General features: G+C 40.3%; 1 protein-coding gene across 3 annotated transcripts; it reads left to right on the plus strand.

The window, feature by feature from the left end:
- Nucleotides 1–213: 213 nt before the first annotated feature.
- Nucleotides 214–3,859, plus strand: LOC148032145 (beta-carotene 3-hydroxylase 1, chloroplastic-like). Of its 3 annotated transcripts, XR_015691576.1 has the most exons (8): nucleotides 214–904; nucleotides 1,153–1,218; nucleotides 1,306–1,377; nucleotides 2,692–2,826; nucleotides 2,904–3,029; nucleotides 3,240–3,296; nucleotides 3,377–3,498; nucleotides 3,738–3,859. XR_015691576.1 is itself a non-coding variant. In XM_087682779.1 (7 exons), the coding sequence occupies exons 1-7, from the start codon at nucleotides 446–448 to the stop codon at nucleotides 3,446–3,448; spliced, it is 987 nt and encodes a 328-aa protein (XP_087538905.1). In that variant the 5' UTR covers nucleotides 215–445; the 3' UTR covers nucleotides 3,449–3,859. The 3 variants fall into 3 exon arrangements, 2 of the variants coding, with proteins under 2 accessions (XP_087538905.1, XP_087538906.1); XM_087682779.1 differs by having other exon boundaries at nucleotides 215–904; nucleotides 3,377–3,859; XM_087682780.1 differs by having other exon boundaries at nucleotides 220–904; nucleotides 1,159–1,218; nucleotides 3,377–3,859.
- Nucleotides 3,860–17,585: the final 13,726 nt, after the last annotated feature.

Below are 17,585 nucleotides of genomic sequence, written 5' to 3' on the forward strand. Positions count from 1 at the left end.
ACCCTTGGGAATGTTTTGGAGGAGGAGAAACACATCCTAGGATTTAAAACACAATGGGGATTGGATCGTTTATGGGAGCACCACTAAAAAGAGCAAAAAGGTCAAGGGTGGGCCAAAATGAGTGTTCCAGAAGATGAGAGGGTAGAACGTGGAGCAATGGCAACCAGACACGTAAAATGGGAGATTGCGGCGCAGAAGAAGGACGCGGGGGAAAGCCCGCACGTGCTGGGCTGTGGGGAAGCCACAAGCCGGAGTTTGCCGGCCTCGCGGTGGCAGAAACACACTCAGACTCTCAGAGAGTGGTTCTCTCTCTCTCTCTCTCTCTCTCTCTCTCTCTCGTGAGGCCTAATTAAGTCTCTCTCTCTCTCTCTCTCTCTCTCTCTGTGTTTATCACACAATCCATTCACAGCATCCGCCTCCATCCCTCCCCAGCCCTGTTTGTGTGATGGGCGGTGGCGCCTGGGCCCCTTCCGGCCTCCTCCCCTGCCCCTCCCCCTTGCTCCACTCCGACCAAGGCAAATCCGTGGAGCTCCTCTGCCTTCTTCCCTGCCCCCGCCCCCGCCCACCCCGCCGCTTCCTCGCCCGCCACCGGCACGTGCACCAGCATGCATTCGCCATTCGAAGCATGCTTCGTGAGGATACATTTGCGGGTCCGCCCTCCACAGCCCTAGATGAAGATGTGGGTTCCTCCAATGTCGTGCAGCCTTCTACCACGTCCGTGGAATCGTTTGCGCAGTCTGTGGCCTCCGCTGTGGATTCAGAGGCCCAGAGGAATAGGCTGGAAAGGGCCTCGAAGAGACAGGCAGAGCGGACCGCTTACCTCTTTGCCGCCATCGCTTCCACTGTTGGCATCACCTTCCTAGCCGCAGGAGCAGTCTACTATCGGTTCGCCTGGCAAACACAGGTTTGAATTCGTGGTCTCAGTTAAACCACCGTTTTCATTACTACATTATCTTAGGCTATGTATAGTATATTGTCCTCGATCAGTCACGGGTTTCGCTATGTAATGAGCGTTCCGTCAGATAGCAATGCAATAACCTTCGTGACACCATTTTTGAGTTTGCTAGCTCAGCATTGTTAACATAGTGGAGTAATGAGCGAGTTTTTAAAGTTCATCATTATGTTCTACAAGGGAATGATTTTCGTGATTAGGTACAGGGTGCTGAAGTGCCTGTAACTGAAATGTTTGGGACCTTTTCGTTGGCTGTTGGTGCCTCGGTAAGCATTAAAAACTACATTGACGATACACATTGCTTTACCATTGGACTACATGGTTACCATGTTGTAGTGTGTTTCATTTGCCAGGTTGGGATGGAGTTTTGGGCTCGCTGGGCTCATCGAGCTCTATGGCATGACTCTCTGTGGAGCATGCATGAGGTATGGCTTTGGGCACTGTTGAGTTCTGACATTGTTGGCAACTATTTCAAAGATCAAAATATACTTGAAGCGCTGTTCTGCTTTTTCAGTTCCAATCCTGCATGAAGTGAATCCTCTTCAGCTAGTACAATCTATAGATGGTTTGCTTAAAGCCTGTTTGACCTAGATCCACAACCATTGTTGCATTCAGTAGCCTATCATAGGTTGGTATATTCAAAATTCATAGGGGAATAAATCGGAGCATAAATTATGCTGCCCAGGCATATTTTTGTCTTCATTGCCTGGCTGATGACCTGATGAGAAACCAGCCTTTCTCCTTTCAAATGGCTCTCACCACATTGTGGTAGACTGAATCAATTTCCATTGCTGACATAGGCTTGGTCACCTGTGTTGTAGGTGTTCTTAGGAAGAGCAGTATCGTTGTCATACATTTACTTTTGTCGGTCAAATTATTCACTGTTTATTGGTGCTTTTAAGGGAAGTAACAACTTCATGCCCATACATTCGTGTTTGTCTCTCATCTATTTGTAGGAATTTACCTGTTTTGTTCATAGTTGGGGTGAAATGGGATCTGACTATTTAATTTAACTTGATACATTTAACAACTTTTCTCCATGATTACTTGTGCAAAATCAGTTCATGTCAACTACAGAGTGCTAATGTCAGTTTATTAATGTCATGCTTATCTATGCTCTTTGTCTCTGAGGGCCATGATGTTGGACTCATAGGCATGAGGTTTCAGTTCAATTCGTTTGGTTCCAAGGGCAGGACTGTTTATGTTCCCATATCAATTTTTGCAGTGTCTGTGTCCTTTCTAGTGTATGGTTGCTCCATTTTATGGGCAGCTATGAATTGCTATGAAGCAGGCTGATGATTTTTCTTCCTAATTTGAGTCTTGACTTCTGCCTGACAATAGAGGGTGCGACAAGTGTGACTGTGGGGGCTCTGGCTGTTTTAGAAGAGCTGTCTATTACATGGTTCATGTTCTTTTTGGTATCGATGGTTTTGCCCTGTAGCATTTGTTTATTGTATGATTATGAGCTTCTTTCAGTTTGTGGTTGATCTTATACTATGTCAACAAAGATCATTTTCTTCCAGAGCATCCAAGTTTAGTCACAATCTACAGGAAATTATTACTTACTTTTGAGGCTGTAGGCCACTGTCTTGTTTGGTGTCAGTAATGACATGCAGGTTAATTACTTTTTAAAACTATCTTGTAAGACGCAGTTTGTTAGCTCAGACCTTGAAATCCTGATTATCACTTCTAATTTTGACATGTTGATTGATGGTACGGCTTCTATTGTGATGAAACAGTCTCACCATCTTCCAAGGGATGGGCCCTTCGAGTTGAATGACATTTTTGCTATTATCAATGCTGTACCTGCCATTGCCCTGATGGCCTATGGTTTCTTCCACAAGGGCCTAGTACCTGGTCTCTGCTTCGGGGCGGTAAGTTATATGCTGCTTGCAGCTGTTTGATAGAGGCTGGTTGAATCAGAACTATAAGACATTTGTAATGAATGCAGGGACTGGGGATCACAGTATTTGGGGTTGCCTACATGTTTGTGCATGATGGCCTTGTCCATAGGAGATTCCCTGTTGGGCCAATTGCAGACGTCCCCTACCTCCAGAAGGTTGCTGCTGCTCACCAGGTACTTGCTTTAGAAAACATGTATTGGGTTGGAAGAGTAGTCTTTATTTTTGCAGATGGCACTCCTGATAAATTACAACATATGCATATGTGTTTGGAAGTGTAGTTTTTATTTTATTTTTGCAGATGGCAATCCAGATAAACTTTGGGAATTTATCCAGGGGTAGGAGGGTTTCAGGACATGATACTAAAGTTATCCTCTGTTTTACAGCTTCATCATGCAGACAAATTCAAGGGAGTTCCCTTTGGCCTTTTTCTTGGACCCAGGGTATGATTCAAGTACTGGAATGATTGCTTGTCTATGTCTGCTTTTTTGGGTAGGTTTTCAGACTTGTTTCTCTCACACAGGAATTGGAGGAGGTTGGAGGAGCTGAAGAGCTTGACAAAATGGTACAGTTGAGGAAAAGGAAAGTTGGGTAATCTTCTGTTGTTTGCAGTTACAAGACTACCTTGGTACTTAAATGAACCAGGTACACCACTGATTGCAGATTATTGGCAGCCTCTGGATCTGCCTTTTGATCTGGAGTTGCCTTGCACATGTGTTGCCTTGCTTCCACTGTAAAGGTTGCTTAAAAATTTCTCTAGTGGCTGTGCCAGGTCAACCTGGGCACAGCAGGCAAATGTGTAGAGTCTACATTGGTGGAATTTTTGAAAGTTGGTTATGGGAAGAGCATTATAATGTGTACTTACTTGCACGGCATCCACACAGGTTTCCATCATGGCAGAAGCCAAGAAGCTGATAAGCATTATCATCTTCTACTGTGTATGCAACAAATTTGTATTCCACCGTATTTCATTTACTTAAAGAATATTTTATTCTGAGGACACCTACATTCATTTCTTCCTTTGGACTCTACGCAGTTGTTCAAGCAACCCTCTTGCCACCTCCAAACGTTGTGCCCAGCACCAATGTAGATGTCTCACCTTTTTTGAGGGCAGGCCATGTCTCCCTATACTGCACTTAGTTGCCCACTTGAAAGTCCATTCAAGCAAGAATGTTTTCCCCACCACCTCTCCACTTTTGGGAGTATGTTGAACATAAGAGGAATTCTCTCAGTCTCAACTATTATTAGGGTTTTACACTTCCCTAGTAGAGTATGGTGCCCTGTCTCATGTTTTGATTGTTGCAATGGTGGATGCAAGTTCAGGCTGTCATAGCCAAAGTTTAGGGTGCAATGGTTAGAGTATTGACAATCAAAGCTTGGATTTGCAAGAAGAGCAAAACATGCAATGGAATAATGAAAGACACAAGAGCGATGAATGAGATAGTGTACAAGATGTCATTGGGAAGAGTAATCCACTATGATCAGAATACAATGGTTGAGCATTGGCTCACACACTCCACAAGCTTCCTCTCTCCACACCAAGAATTTGCAAGTATATAAATGGACAATGGATTGTAGCTATAGTCCCTCCTTTTATAGGTAAAAGTAAAGGAGTTGGTCTACCACAAAATAGGTTGGTTAATTACCAAATAAAGAATAAAGAGTGTCCATAAACAAGGTCGCGGGCACTTTGAACCTGTGATACGATCACTTTTGATACACTCTATTAGAGCATAAGTGAATAAACAATAAACAAGAATACCTAGGATGCACCATGGATACTTTAATTGTGTGCACTCCACTGGATGCACCTCAGTAAGAAAGTACCTTCGTGCAACTTCTAAAGTCACACAAGCTCCATGAATAGTTGTCGGGACACCAAGGTTTCTCCACTATAGCATTGACATGCCTTTTGGGACTCCTCATGCGGGACCATACAAACACATCCTGTCACTTGTCCTGGTATGAACTTCGCATTGGACACACCAATCCAAGTTTTGGATCACCAGAAGATGTGAACTTTATGACATTGAAAGAGCATCAGCATGACTTGTCTCCATCGGCACACTTACTCCTTTTGGCTAGGAGCACACTTACTCCTTTTGGCTAGGAGCACATACAGGTGTGCATCATTACTAGAGCAGAGAAGAACCATCCACTTGAGCCATTGGTAGGTCTTGAGTGAACTAAAATGTAGACATGTGCTGGTCTCATGCTCCACTAAGCATGACTAAGATATCAACTGTAGGAAGCTATAACATGTCTTTTGTATTATTCTTTTCCTCACATGTGATGTTATGCCACAACATTTTCGTCTCTTCACCTGCATATGCATGACTGGTACGGGGTGTCAACAGTTTGTATACATTGTTAGCTGAGACAAATCAAGCGAAGGACGGATGGAAGCTGAGACGAGTGCATGATGGTTGACACGAGGGGCAAGATCCATTATGGGCGGCAATATTTACGTAGCAAACACGGCAGCAAAAGCGCAGGGTAAACGTCACGTAAGAGGCTAACGCAGCTCATAATGTAAGACCACAGACGCCATGCAGCGCAGTCGCGTAAGCGTTTTTGGACGTGATACGACCACTTCGAATAGCATTAATAAGAGCATTTTTGGCATGCTCTCTTTTTGCAATTAATTTGATCCTACATATGGTGTTGTTGGTACTACATCTTCATCTTTGAGGTTGATCTTGATGGCTTTAATAATAATGTGTGCAACAAATGTTTAGGTGGCTAATATTTATTTATATAGCTTTCACTGAAGTAGCTGATTTTCATTCCATCTAAGGTCTTGAGTTCTATATTGCTCATTTTGGTAGTAGAGCAAATGTGGAAGGATTCTAGTCCTCAATTTAGTTTATGTTTATGTTCTTTTAGCGAGCAAAGTGGTACTAGGTCGCTTTTGTCAAAAGTCTATTTGTTTGGCATTTTTGTCAAACTAATCCTTCTTAAAGATGCTTTTTATATTAGAGTATAAATGATTAACATGTGGATTTACAAGAGGTGCTCAAGTCCTTCGAGATAATTTGTCAAAGGTTTATTGCATTTTTACAATTGCCCTACTTCTATCTATAGATTGAGGATTATAAACTTATTAGGCATGTCATAAGGGATAGCTGGAATGGTGTGTACGGGTTGAGGAATACATTTGGGTGCCTATGATCCAAGAGTATCCTTACCATTGGCCTTGTGTAAGAGACGGGGAACATATGGAAAAACACGAGAATAAAATAATAGAGGAAATATACATGCTACATTGACAGTATATAAGATGCAAGAGACTTGACATTTGGTCATTAGATTATAATAAGTCTCCATCTTCTCTCCCTTTTTTTAGCTTTCATGGCTTCTTTCTTTCCTTTTTTGTCTTTCTCTCTCTTCTAATCTCTCTCCACATCACTCTCTTTCTCTCTCTTTTGCTTCTCTTCTCTTTCTTCTACAGTCTTCTCTCTCCCCTCTCTCTCCACTCCACTCCTCTCCTTGACAATTGGTATTAGAGCATAGGTTCTTAATCCAATTGGCCGACGTTCCATTTAGTTATCGTTTTTTTAGTCTCAGAGATTTAAGAGCCACAAGTACGTTGGTACAAACATGGCATGGAGCAACAATGGAGTTACCAAGGATTTTTGGACCATAAGGACATGTGTGGAGCATTAATGGAGTCTTGGATCAAGTTTGGAGGCTGGAAAACTAGATTTAGTTGCTCGTTACTAACTTTGAGATAAATTTTAGGGTTCTTGGTTAAAGAAGGGTTTTAGAGGATTCAGAGGAGACTATTTTTTCTTCTACCTTTTGAGAACATGCATTTTCTTCTTCTTTGAGCCTTTTTCCAAGCAGTGCTTGAAAATGGCCTCACTACAGGGAGGTTAAGTGTACAGGATGCTGTAAGTTGGTTTGAAAACAAGCAACGTCTCTTTCAACAAGACTAGGAGGATCAAATCAAGGAGCTTAAGGTGTCTATGTAAGGCATAGCAAAAAGCATTTGAATTGCGGGCTTTCATTTTCTTCTCGTAGGATCTAGGCATTGTCGACATTTCTTCAAATTGGTGCTGTAGTGAGTGCCTCCAACAGTTGTAGTGAACATTGTGTGTCAGAAGGTTCGAATCAAGCATCATTCGACATTTCTTCAGATCGGTGTTGCAGTGAGTGCGTCCAACAGTCGCAGTAAAAGTTGTCAGGAAGGTTCAAATCTTTGTGTTGAAGCTCTAGCTTCAAAGCATATGAGTAGTGGATTCTTGCAACTCTTCTTTCTCCTTTTGTAGCTTCATTGCCAACAATTCAATGAAGATAGTAGTGATTAGGGCCAGTAGTTATGCCTATCATCGATCATCGGTTGCATCCTTCTCAATAATTCGACTTATGTTCTTGTTGCACTGCATGGCTTGATTCCATTTGACATTAGTGAGAGTGATCTTATTGTCAGGGATCTTGGTAGCATTTTCATGGGTGGAGTTGTTAATTTTTCGGCTTTGGCTATGTCGATATTGGTTGCAGCTCCTCTTTCAACAAAGCTTACTCCTCATCTTTAGCACTCAAGTGCTTTTCCAATAGCTCAACATTCCTTGCAGAAGCTTCATCTAATGATCTCCTTAACTCAGAATCTTTGTGGGACGAAACTTTTGCAATTGCCACCTTCATTTCCACTTTCAAACTCTCCACCTCACCTTATAATTGCTTTTGTGAAGCTTCTTTTTGCCTGATCTCATCCTGAAGCTCAATAATATGCTGGCCAAGCTTGGACGTATGAGCATCATGATCTTGTAGTGCCTAGTTCTTCTCAATTTCTTTCAGTAAAGCTCTAGGCACTGCCAGCAAGACAGACGTGAGAAATTCACTAAGCAAGCCGAAATCAAACACGTTCTCTAGTAGCTCCAAGTAGTTTGAGGAAGATTCTCTAGAAATATTAGATGGTGCATTGGCAATTGTTTCTTTGATCTTTATAAAGCATTGAATAAATTACATTAACACTCATGCTGTGTAAAGAAGATTGTCACAAACATCAAGCAATTATGAAGGGGAGAACCATAAGCATGAGGATTTGATAGTCCATAGTTGTAGACTTTTCAATTGTTCCATCAAGAGGAGCTAATTTTATTGGCTTTCTCTTCTATAGTCAACTATCTATGTAGTGAATTAGCCTGAAAAGGTATCATTTTATTGAGAAGACAAGCAAGCTATATAATTTGAGTCATGAAACCAGGATCAGACTAGCAATAGCATCATATTTACTTCTTGGCCATTCAAAGTGTTTCAAAATAGCCGTTTGTCCACCATTGAGATAGCAGGAAGCTCTTTCATGAGCAATAGTTTGTTATGCTCTAACAACTTCTTTTGTCACATGGATTTCTTTGACACTTTCAAACGTTGATACAGCATCAAAAGTGCTTTTCCCTGCTCCAAGCATTTATCACTCTCACAAGCATCCAACTACTGGCATCATAAGGTACTACATTGTGAATAACTACTTCAGATGGTGACAGATGCTTTCAGTTTTACTATCCATGGTTTCCATATGACATTCATCAAGCATCATAAGGTACTTGGTCCTTGAACTCTTATTCTTTTAAATTCATCCTCTTGCTGAGCCATAACCAATTGCTTGAGAGGATGCTAGAGCTGAAGTAGGCATTAGGAGGTAGATTTGATGCTTGTTTGCTGCCAACACTTCACAGCCATTATGCCTCACTTTCATTGCATGAGAATGGGTAAATTCATGCTGAAACTCATTGAGGATTATTTCTTCTGCTTACCTTAACCAATTTAGTTGTTGTTTCTTGACTGAGCCACTTGAATTTGTTTAAAAAAAATCCATTGTATAAGGGTAAGTCAGTAGAGTCATTGCTTGTTAAGTCCCTACCCTTGATCCCAATTTTCCATTCCATGCTTTTCATAAAAAGGCTTAATTCCTACTTCCAAATGCATCTCATGTTGGGTGTTTAATTAATAAATGTTTGCCATGTATATTCTAGGTGAGAAAAAGCCTAATGCCAGGGGAGGTGGCAAGACAAAAGAGGGGTGACCTCCCCCCTTGCCATCAAAGACCCTGAAGGGTGCACAACCCGGCCCGGGGGAAACTTTGCCCACCTCTTGGTGATAAAAAACCCGAAGTTGCTTGCAGGTGCAAGTACCCTCTTGAAGAACCAAGATATTGACTTGACACTGATGTATGAGATGTATTATTGGCTGCAAATGTATAGAAAAATACTATTGAAGATGTATTTGTAGACATGAAAATACATATGCAGTCAATGGAAGTGAATACGATGCTTGGAATATATGAAAGATGCCTATGCATGGAAAATTATGCTGAGTGATGTTTATGACGTGCTCAGTTTTGGAATAAGGTTGCAAACAGTGAATTTGGATGATTGGGAAATGTATTATGCCATGTGGGATGACCTTTCATGCATTGACAAGTTGACCCCTTGCAACCCTTTTCTTGACCCCCACAGGGTGCTATAAGCAATTTGCTAGCATTTACAGAAGTATACCTATTCCCAGGAATTGAGGTGCAGGTCTTGCAGAGTACCCATGGGTCCTACTAAGGGCCTTGATCAGTTTTGGAGTTCTAGTTGGATCCCACAAGATACTTATAGGTCAAAATAGGCCTCCTTCAGGTGTAGATAGGGTGCTAGACTGCACAATACGGTATTACTTTTCCTATTACAGAATTTTCTATATAAAACCTGGGAGCACATGCTTATGCTCATTTTGAAGAGGGCATCCTTGACTTTGACTTGAACAAAAAAGTGGGTCAATTGGAGCTTCCTAGCTCAAGGCACGGGCAGAATAGTGACAGGTGGTCTAACGGGACTCCACATAACCATGGCAGGGAATAGGGGAAAAATCAAGGCCAATGAAGATGTCCAACAACAAATCAAGGATGCACGAGACCCAAGGACTAAGAACAACCTTGGAACATATTATGAGGAGTATTCTTATGACATTGGAAGCCTCACTGCTCTTAATGACACTCTATGTAGGCATGAGACAAGGCATAATCAAAGACATGAGGCTATTTTGGAAAGACAAGAGGCTGTACTTGCAGGCATAGCAGCAAACACAGAAAATCATACTGAGATGATGAAGGAAATGTGTCAAATGAGAGCCACAATGGACACACTCAATGCCAATTTCTCTAACTGGTTGGAGATTCAACTGAAGGGAAAAGAGCAAGAAGATCAGTCACATGTACATGTTGAAAGAACCATCTTCCCATCAGATACTGCAAATTCGAGTTCTTTGTTCTTGGGGACCTTCCGGCATTCACTATGCGCATATACAACACCCGATCTATGCACCAGTGGTATCAAAGTGAAGCTAAGATCAAGGGCTTTCAATCGCATACCATCTTGTGCGAAGGCGCAGCTCCTGGAACGAACGAGCTTTGTAGGTTGTCTCGCGACGAACCTACAATACAAGCGTATTCCTGGTGGTGAAGAACCCCTTGCTGTATCCTTAGATTGCGAAGAACCTCTCCCAGGAGGCGGAGGACCACCTCTGAAGATCCTTCGTAAGTTGTTTTATGTAACAAAGAACCATAGAAAAAAATTATGAAGTGTGTAATTAATAAGCTTAAAAAGCTTAAAAGGAGCTTAAGTCTCCCAAATTCAACGATTTGCGATGGGAGGATGTATTGATCACCGCCGATTCCATCATGAAGATGCTGCCGTCCTGCTACAAATTCACAAGATTATTAAACTTTTTAAAAAGCTTAAAGCTTTAAGCTTACACTAAGACTTCAAATTCAATAACTAATCTCCTCCATGGCAGGTGTTCGCACTGTGGCAACTCCCGAACTAGTTTCGTAGTTCCAACAAGCCTATGTTGCCACCTACAACTTAGTAGAGCTGATTCATAGTAAGCAAGCTGTCACATGCAGTCTATACGGAAGGCTTTTTCGCTTGGAAGAAGACCGTTATCAATTGCCGTATCCGAGAAAAGCAAGATTGTAAAAGCAAAATTTATTAAAAAAATAAAAGCAAGCCTTGTAAACCCAAATTTGAGCTAAGCTCATCCTTCTAATGAGATTTTGAGTGTGTGAGATTGTTTTATATTTTCATAGGATGTCGGATCATCATATGGATGATTTAATGGGTGAAGGTGATTTTCCAGGGCCGACTATGGAGCAAAAATTGGATCTAATCATGATGCAACTTTAAGAAGAACGAAGAGCACGTCAAAATTTGTAAGCATAACTGGCTACACTTCAAAAATCCATTGTTGATTAAGACAGAGCGCAACATGAAGATGTTATTTGACGTACGATTGATGCGACACTCGATGCACAATCTCTCAAGAAACATGCCAATATAAGTAAAAGAAATTTCAAATTTCGTACTTTAAATGGGCAACGTGATGACAAAATTATTCTTGCTTTCATCAGTCAATTTGACAACTATTTTCATGAAGAGCAATATACTGAAAAAGATAAACTTAAATACATCACTAACCATCTAGCAGATAGAGCATCATTATAGTGAACTATTGTCCGCAAGAGTGTTGATTGTTCCTCTATTTGGGAGGCCTTTCAAAAGAAATTTTTGCAAAATTTCCTTCCACCTCAATTCCATGAAAAAGCTATCAAACAGTGGGATCTCCTGTAACAAAGAGATCATGAACCTATATTGCAATACTTTGAGCGGTTCTAGAGTGCCTTACTTCAACTTTGAATGCTTGAAGATGTTCTTGAGGTGACCCACAAGCGCAAGTATATGATCGGTGTCGCAACGCGTAGGGTTGAAGGTCACCATAGGGATTTGACAAGAGAAGAATGTATGGGGATTCAAGATCTTAGACTCTGGAGATGGTAGAGATAAGAGAAGGGTTGAAGGTTTCAAGCCAAGTTCTTGAAGATAAGAGACATCAAGGTGAAGGTAGATTCAGGGAGGAGTAGACAGAAGAGAAGGGGTTCGAAAAAATTGAAGACGTAGAAGAATAATGCCAAAATGAAATAGAAAATGAAGAAGAATGCTAATAGAGATGAAGCCTGTCAGTTTCTTTTAGCATTATGAGAAGATATAACTCTAATAGGCAAAAATGTGTATAAAATAATACATTTCTCTATGTTGCTTAGATCGCCAATCTGGTGCTTCCATCGGCTCTGAAAGGGGGATAAAATACTAGCACACTTGGCTAGAATTCTGCCAGATCACTCCATCTCCCCCTTCGGAGTGCTGTTCATTGCCTGAAAACAATGATCGCATATCACACGATTTCATCAATCTCTCTTTTTACATAAAATCCTCTCAAATTGGTTGAAAGCTACATTCTTTCCTAATCTAGAAGTTGTCTATAGTTTTATGGATTTTTACAAGATATAATATCTAGAATAGAAAAAATTGGCTAAAAACTTGTTCAAAAAAATATAATATTTTGAACCATGGACACTAACACTAATGTCTAAAATGGCATTGGCTCTCTAAGTCAATAAGAAAGCCACACTTTAGATTTTTTTACACGGCGTGCGCGTAGCGGCATGACATCCATCCCCTCCTAACCTGCATATCCTTTGGCATGTGCCAAGGTCTTATGGATTTGCAATGTCAGAAGAAGTATCTTCTGCCATGTCAATGTCTTCATCTTCTACCTCTTCTTCTTCCTCTATGTCTTCATGCTCTTGAATTATATTCAAGTCTTCTAACTCATATGTTGAACTTTCTCTTCGTTTGAAGAGCTTGATTCTTTTTCCAACTACGAGTATCTTTATGCTGGTCCCATCCAATTTAGCCAATAAATATGTGGCATTGTCATGAATGACCTTTACCACATACGAGCCAAACCAACGCTTTACCATCTTCCTAGAAGCACTGTATTGATTGCCTAGGCTATTGTCATAGATAAGCAACCGGTCATTTTCTTGAATTGCTCTTGGCCGAAGTCGATGTCGCTAATCAAATCTTCTTTTGTTCTTTAGTCTTGTTGTCTTTAGCTTCTCAATAGCTGCTTGAACATCTTCAGCCATCTTTCTAGCTACCATATGCGCAAAGTCAACAACTCTTCTCTACTGATGCCTTCCTCCCAAGGTAGAAAACTCCATGTGAGAATAGATTCTTCAATTGACATTATTGGTTGTTGTCCATGCATAAGTTCAGCTGGCATATAGCCAATCACTGTATTGTGAGTAGTCCAGTCAACCCATAATGCAAAAGGTAGCATTTTAGGCCATTCTTTGATCTTTCCTCTACAAGACTTTGCTAGAGCTTTGAGAATAGGTTGACGTCCTCTCTTACTCTTTCCATTGCCTTCAAGATTGTAGGCTGATGTCGAAGCCGGATACCCAATTGAGCAAAGAAGTTGTGTGCCTCATCAACATCCAATTCTCCTCTATTTGCGGTTACCTTGCTAACATAGCCATATCTGCAAAATACTTCTTCAAGCAAAAAATGACAAATAGCTTGAGTGGTCTTGGTTGTTAAGGCTTTGCCTTCAACTTGATTGGTTAGATCCTCTCTTGCAAGCACTAAATATCGCATATTTCATATTTCTGTAGGCATGGTTACAAGATCAATAACCCATCTATAATGTATAGGCAACGGATAAGTTGGTTGTAACCCATCTTGATGCTTGACCATAGAATACATATGACACACATAACACGTTTCAACAAAATGTGCTATGTCCCGATATATGTTTTTCCACCAACATTTTTCTTTGACTTTACTAAAGGTTCCCCATATGTCTCTATGGCCAGCCCACCGGGTTTCATGAAATTCGTTCATTACTTGTTGCTGCAATCTTTTGTTACCTAAAACTTGGATAGGCACTCCTTTCTTCTTCTTTGCGTGCTTCCATAGATGCCCTTCTTTAAGAAAAAATTCATAAGCTTTCCTCTTGATATGCTTGAACTCCTCATCAGTCCAAGTCTCCTTTTTCTTCATTGTGCTCAAATATTGGCTGATCTTCAGCTAATCTTCTTTAAGGAAATGAACTAGAACTTGAGCAATGCAATGAGCATGCTGGCTTCTAGTTGACCACCCTGTTGTTTTCAGCTTTGGACTAGTATATGCATTAACTGAAAATGTATTTTCAGTAGCCATGGAATGAAATTCAGCAAGTATAGATTCTTCACCTTCATCTTCTTCCATAAGCTCTTCTTAGCATAGCAATCTCGGGTGTAGAGCAGTTGGCAATCATGCCTAAGAGTGGAAGACAATCAGTTTCTACCACTACAGAAGTACCTATAAAGTATTCACGATCACACTTTAATGCTATTACAACTCCCCACAATTCTCTTTTTACTTGTGCATACCTTCTTTGACATTCATCGAGATCTTTTGCTCCAAAACAAATTGCATACATGTTACCTTTAAGATCCTCTTGGCCAATAGCCCATCCTATCCCAATGGGACTTGTATCCACAGTAAGGATGATGGGTTGACCATTTGAATAATCAGTCCTTTTGAGAGTGGGGATTGAAATTAATAGATTCTTTAATTTACGCATAGTGAGAGTATGCTCATTATCCCAAGAGAATCTTTGGCATTTTCTTAATAATTGATAAAGATTTTCGGCTACATGAGTAAAATGTGGTATCCATATGAGATAGAATACACATGCGCCAAGAAATCTTCTCACCGTTGAAATATTTGTGTATTTTTCTTGCATTCTGCTAATGGTATCTATCTTGATTGGTGAAGGTTTATGTCCATAGAGGTCACACAGATGTCCAACCACTAGGACTTCTACTCCAAAAATCGACTTAGCTCTAGAAAGGGTAAGATGTACCTCTTATAGCCTTGTCAAAATCCTGTCATAATCATGAATATGGTTAACTATAAATGTCCTACAGTCATCTTTGTTAAGCTCCTCATTCTTTTCATTGACTTCGAATCCCTTGATAGGTACATCATCAATAAATGGAAGAGTAAGTTGTGGAATAAAGTCCCTTAAGACTTTGTGCATAGCATTTATCATATGGGCTACGGAGTTTGTTGCACCTTATGGTAGAGTGCACATGGGGACCAATCCAAGAGGTGTCTTCATTGTGGTAATGTCTTGGTTTTCTAGTGAAAGCTGAAATTGGTCATATCCTAAATATAGGTCGCCCATAGAATAAATTGCTCCACCTGCAAAAGCTTTAGCAAACTCGTTAACAATTGGACCCGAACCACATTTCGGATTGTGACATGATTAACAGGCTGTAGATCTTGGATGAATCGTAAAGATCCATTTTTTTTGGGTACAGTAAACCATTGATTTGAGTAAGGTGCTGAAGAAGGTTCTGAAATATTCATTCTGATATTTTCATTTAGAAGTTTCAATAATTTGGGTAAATGTGCCCTTGGCACATGAATAGGCTTGAGGTTCCAAGGTACATGTGGGACCGTAAAAATGACCATAGGAGCCACAATATTTGGATCTGCATAGCCTATTTCACTTGGCTAAAATGTAAAAGCTTTTCCATGTTTCATTAGCATTTGCATTAAAGAGTGTTTTTCAACCGGTAAAAGGAAATAATTTTCACCTATTTTGAGCTCTTTTATACTTTCAGATGTGAACTTGTGACCAATGTTGGAAGGATCACAAAGACTTGGCTGATTTGCTGCCCTATCAGCCAGCCCTTCACTTTCAAGAGGCAATGTGATTACCACATGCTTGACTTTCTTATCCATTATCTTGTATTTTGTCTTCACTTGCACTTCAGCCTTGTTGAGTAAACCAATGTCTTTCTACTCAACAAGTTCTTGAATTGTTTGATAAAAATCCAATGTACATACTTCTATGGACTAATTTTCAGCCTGATTTTCTGTATGAGCAGCTGCATATATTTTAGCCAATGTATCAGTAGTAATCAATCCAAAAAAAAATTTCGAAATATTTTCATTTTCAGCCATCATGTCATAAGTTTTCAGCTCCCTTTTTACATGACATAAGTATTTTCTTTCAGCTTTAGTCATGGCTGGAAGAGACTTATAACAACCCATACTATTGGCTGTACATACATATAGATTTTCTAGAGACAATTTTTGTAGCATAAGGAGGTTCAATATTTTTACGTGACGCACTACCATAGCCTCCTTTTATAGCAGTGCAACTCGAAAACCCTTGAATTCTTGAGCATTAGGAGGCACAAGATAATCACGGAGTTGATCTCTATTTCGATGATGGTTAACACACACAGTAAGAAATTGGAAAGCTCGTTTATTATCTTTGCTTCGGATTCGAGCGTAGGAAGAACTATCATCAAGAGCTTTTGTTTCCAAGCGGGCTTCAGAAATGTAAGGTTGCCCAAGAATGATAGGGTAACTACAAGAATCTTGAACAAAAAAGTGAAAATTGTATTTTATGTCTCCAATAGTTACCTGCACATTAGGACATGCAGCATATAACTCTCCAGAAGAGTTGTTTGCAGCTCTCATTCGCCAACTTGGATTAACATCTATGGGCCATCTGCCACTTTCATAGAGACTCGTTACCATGACATTTATCTCCGAGCCATGGTCAAGAGTGCAATACATGGTGTTTCTTTTTCTCCAAATTTGAAGACTATCTTCGTTGTTGCTCTTTGCCAATGTGTACTAGAGTAGTGACTGCTTGGAATGAATCGAGCCTCTTCCTCCTTATGCATGTGCTGTAGATGACATTCTTTTTGAGAGGTGGACTGCCCAACTAGTTTGGACCAGCCGATCATTACATTTTCAGCTTTCACTTCTTTAATTTTTGCATTAATGTTTTCTTTATCTTCAGCTTCAATTGCTGCAATTAATTCTTTAACTACTTTAAGTTGAATTTCTTGTGAAGTTAGCTTCTCTTCATCCCGCACAAAAACTCGAAGAACTTGCAAAAAAGAATGCATTGTTTCTTCAGCTTCATCACCAACATATTGTCTTTTCCTTTTGATTACATTAATAATTACATCATGGAATTTACATTTGGCAATTCCAAGAATTTTGCCTAAGGTGAATTCAATTTTGCTTCTTAGAATTCGTTCTTCTAGGACTCGTTTGAGATTGGTTGCAGATTCTACGTCAGACTATAATTTGTAGCCTGGCTACTTGCCTTTCTTCTTTCCTTCTGTCGTCTTTGTTTGTGACACATCTTCCATCTCTTGATCTAGGGTTATATTTTCAACAAGCTTTGATTGTTCAGGCGTTCTTTTAGTTACCTATTTCGGAGGGCCAAAAGAGGAAGGCCCTGGTTCATCTTCTCTTCTTCTCTTTTCTTCAATCAAGACTTTTTTATGATTGACGTCAACCAAATGTGCAAAGTCGGAAAAAGAATCTACCGGTTCTTTCCAACCAGTTATTCCTCGAATGCACTGACTGGCGTTAGGTAAATATTCTTTGGCTGCTTTACCACGTTCCATTTGATCTAGTGCATGCATCCATAATTTAGATTGCACATTAGATTTACATGCTTTCAAACTTGATTTAATTGGCTCAATTTGTAGTCCATAGGTAGCTGCATCAATGGTTGCATATGAATTCTTTACAGTTGAATCTTCTAATATTTTCTTCATTCCACCATTGCCAAAATTTGGCTCTAGTGGAAGACCAGTTTCAGCTGCATGAAATTTTCCATCTTTCCAAAAGACAAGCTTCTGTGCTTCAGCCTCACGGAAGGCAAAACACTCTCTCTTGTCATGTTGTTGGCTGTCACACCAAATACAACGCCTCTTAAAGCCTTCTCTCATGGATCTTTGAGTTGATGAACGTCCTCGTTCTTCAACTTTGACATCCAGCTTCTCCACCTTGGAATTAATTTTTATAAGATTCAAATGA

This window comes from Lygodium microphyllum, chromosome 8 (assembly GCF_053477565.2).
Source record: "Lygodium microphyllum isolate KBCC chromosome 8, Lygodium_microphyllum_v1.1.10, whole genome shotgun sequence".
NCBI classification, from domain to species: Eukaryota; Viridiplantae; Streptophyta; class Polypodiopsida; order Schizaeales; family Lygodiaceae; genus Lygodium; species Lygodium microphyllum.

Coding starts and splice junctions, on each gene's coding strand:
- LOC148032145 (XM_087682779.1), top strand. CDS start 446: ATGGGCGGTGGCGCCTGGGCCCCTTCCGGCCTCCTCCCCTGCCCCTCC. Junction 3,030..3,239: donor AGGTTGCTGCTGCTCACCAG/GTACTTGCTTTA, acceptor TCTGTTTTACAG/CTTCATCATGCAGACAAATT. Junction 3,297..3,376: donor GCCTTTTTCTTGGACCCAGG/GTATGATTCAAG, acceptor TCTCTCACACAG/GAATTGGAGGAGGTTGGAGG.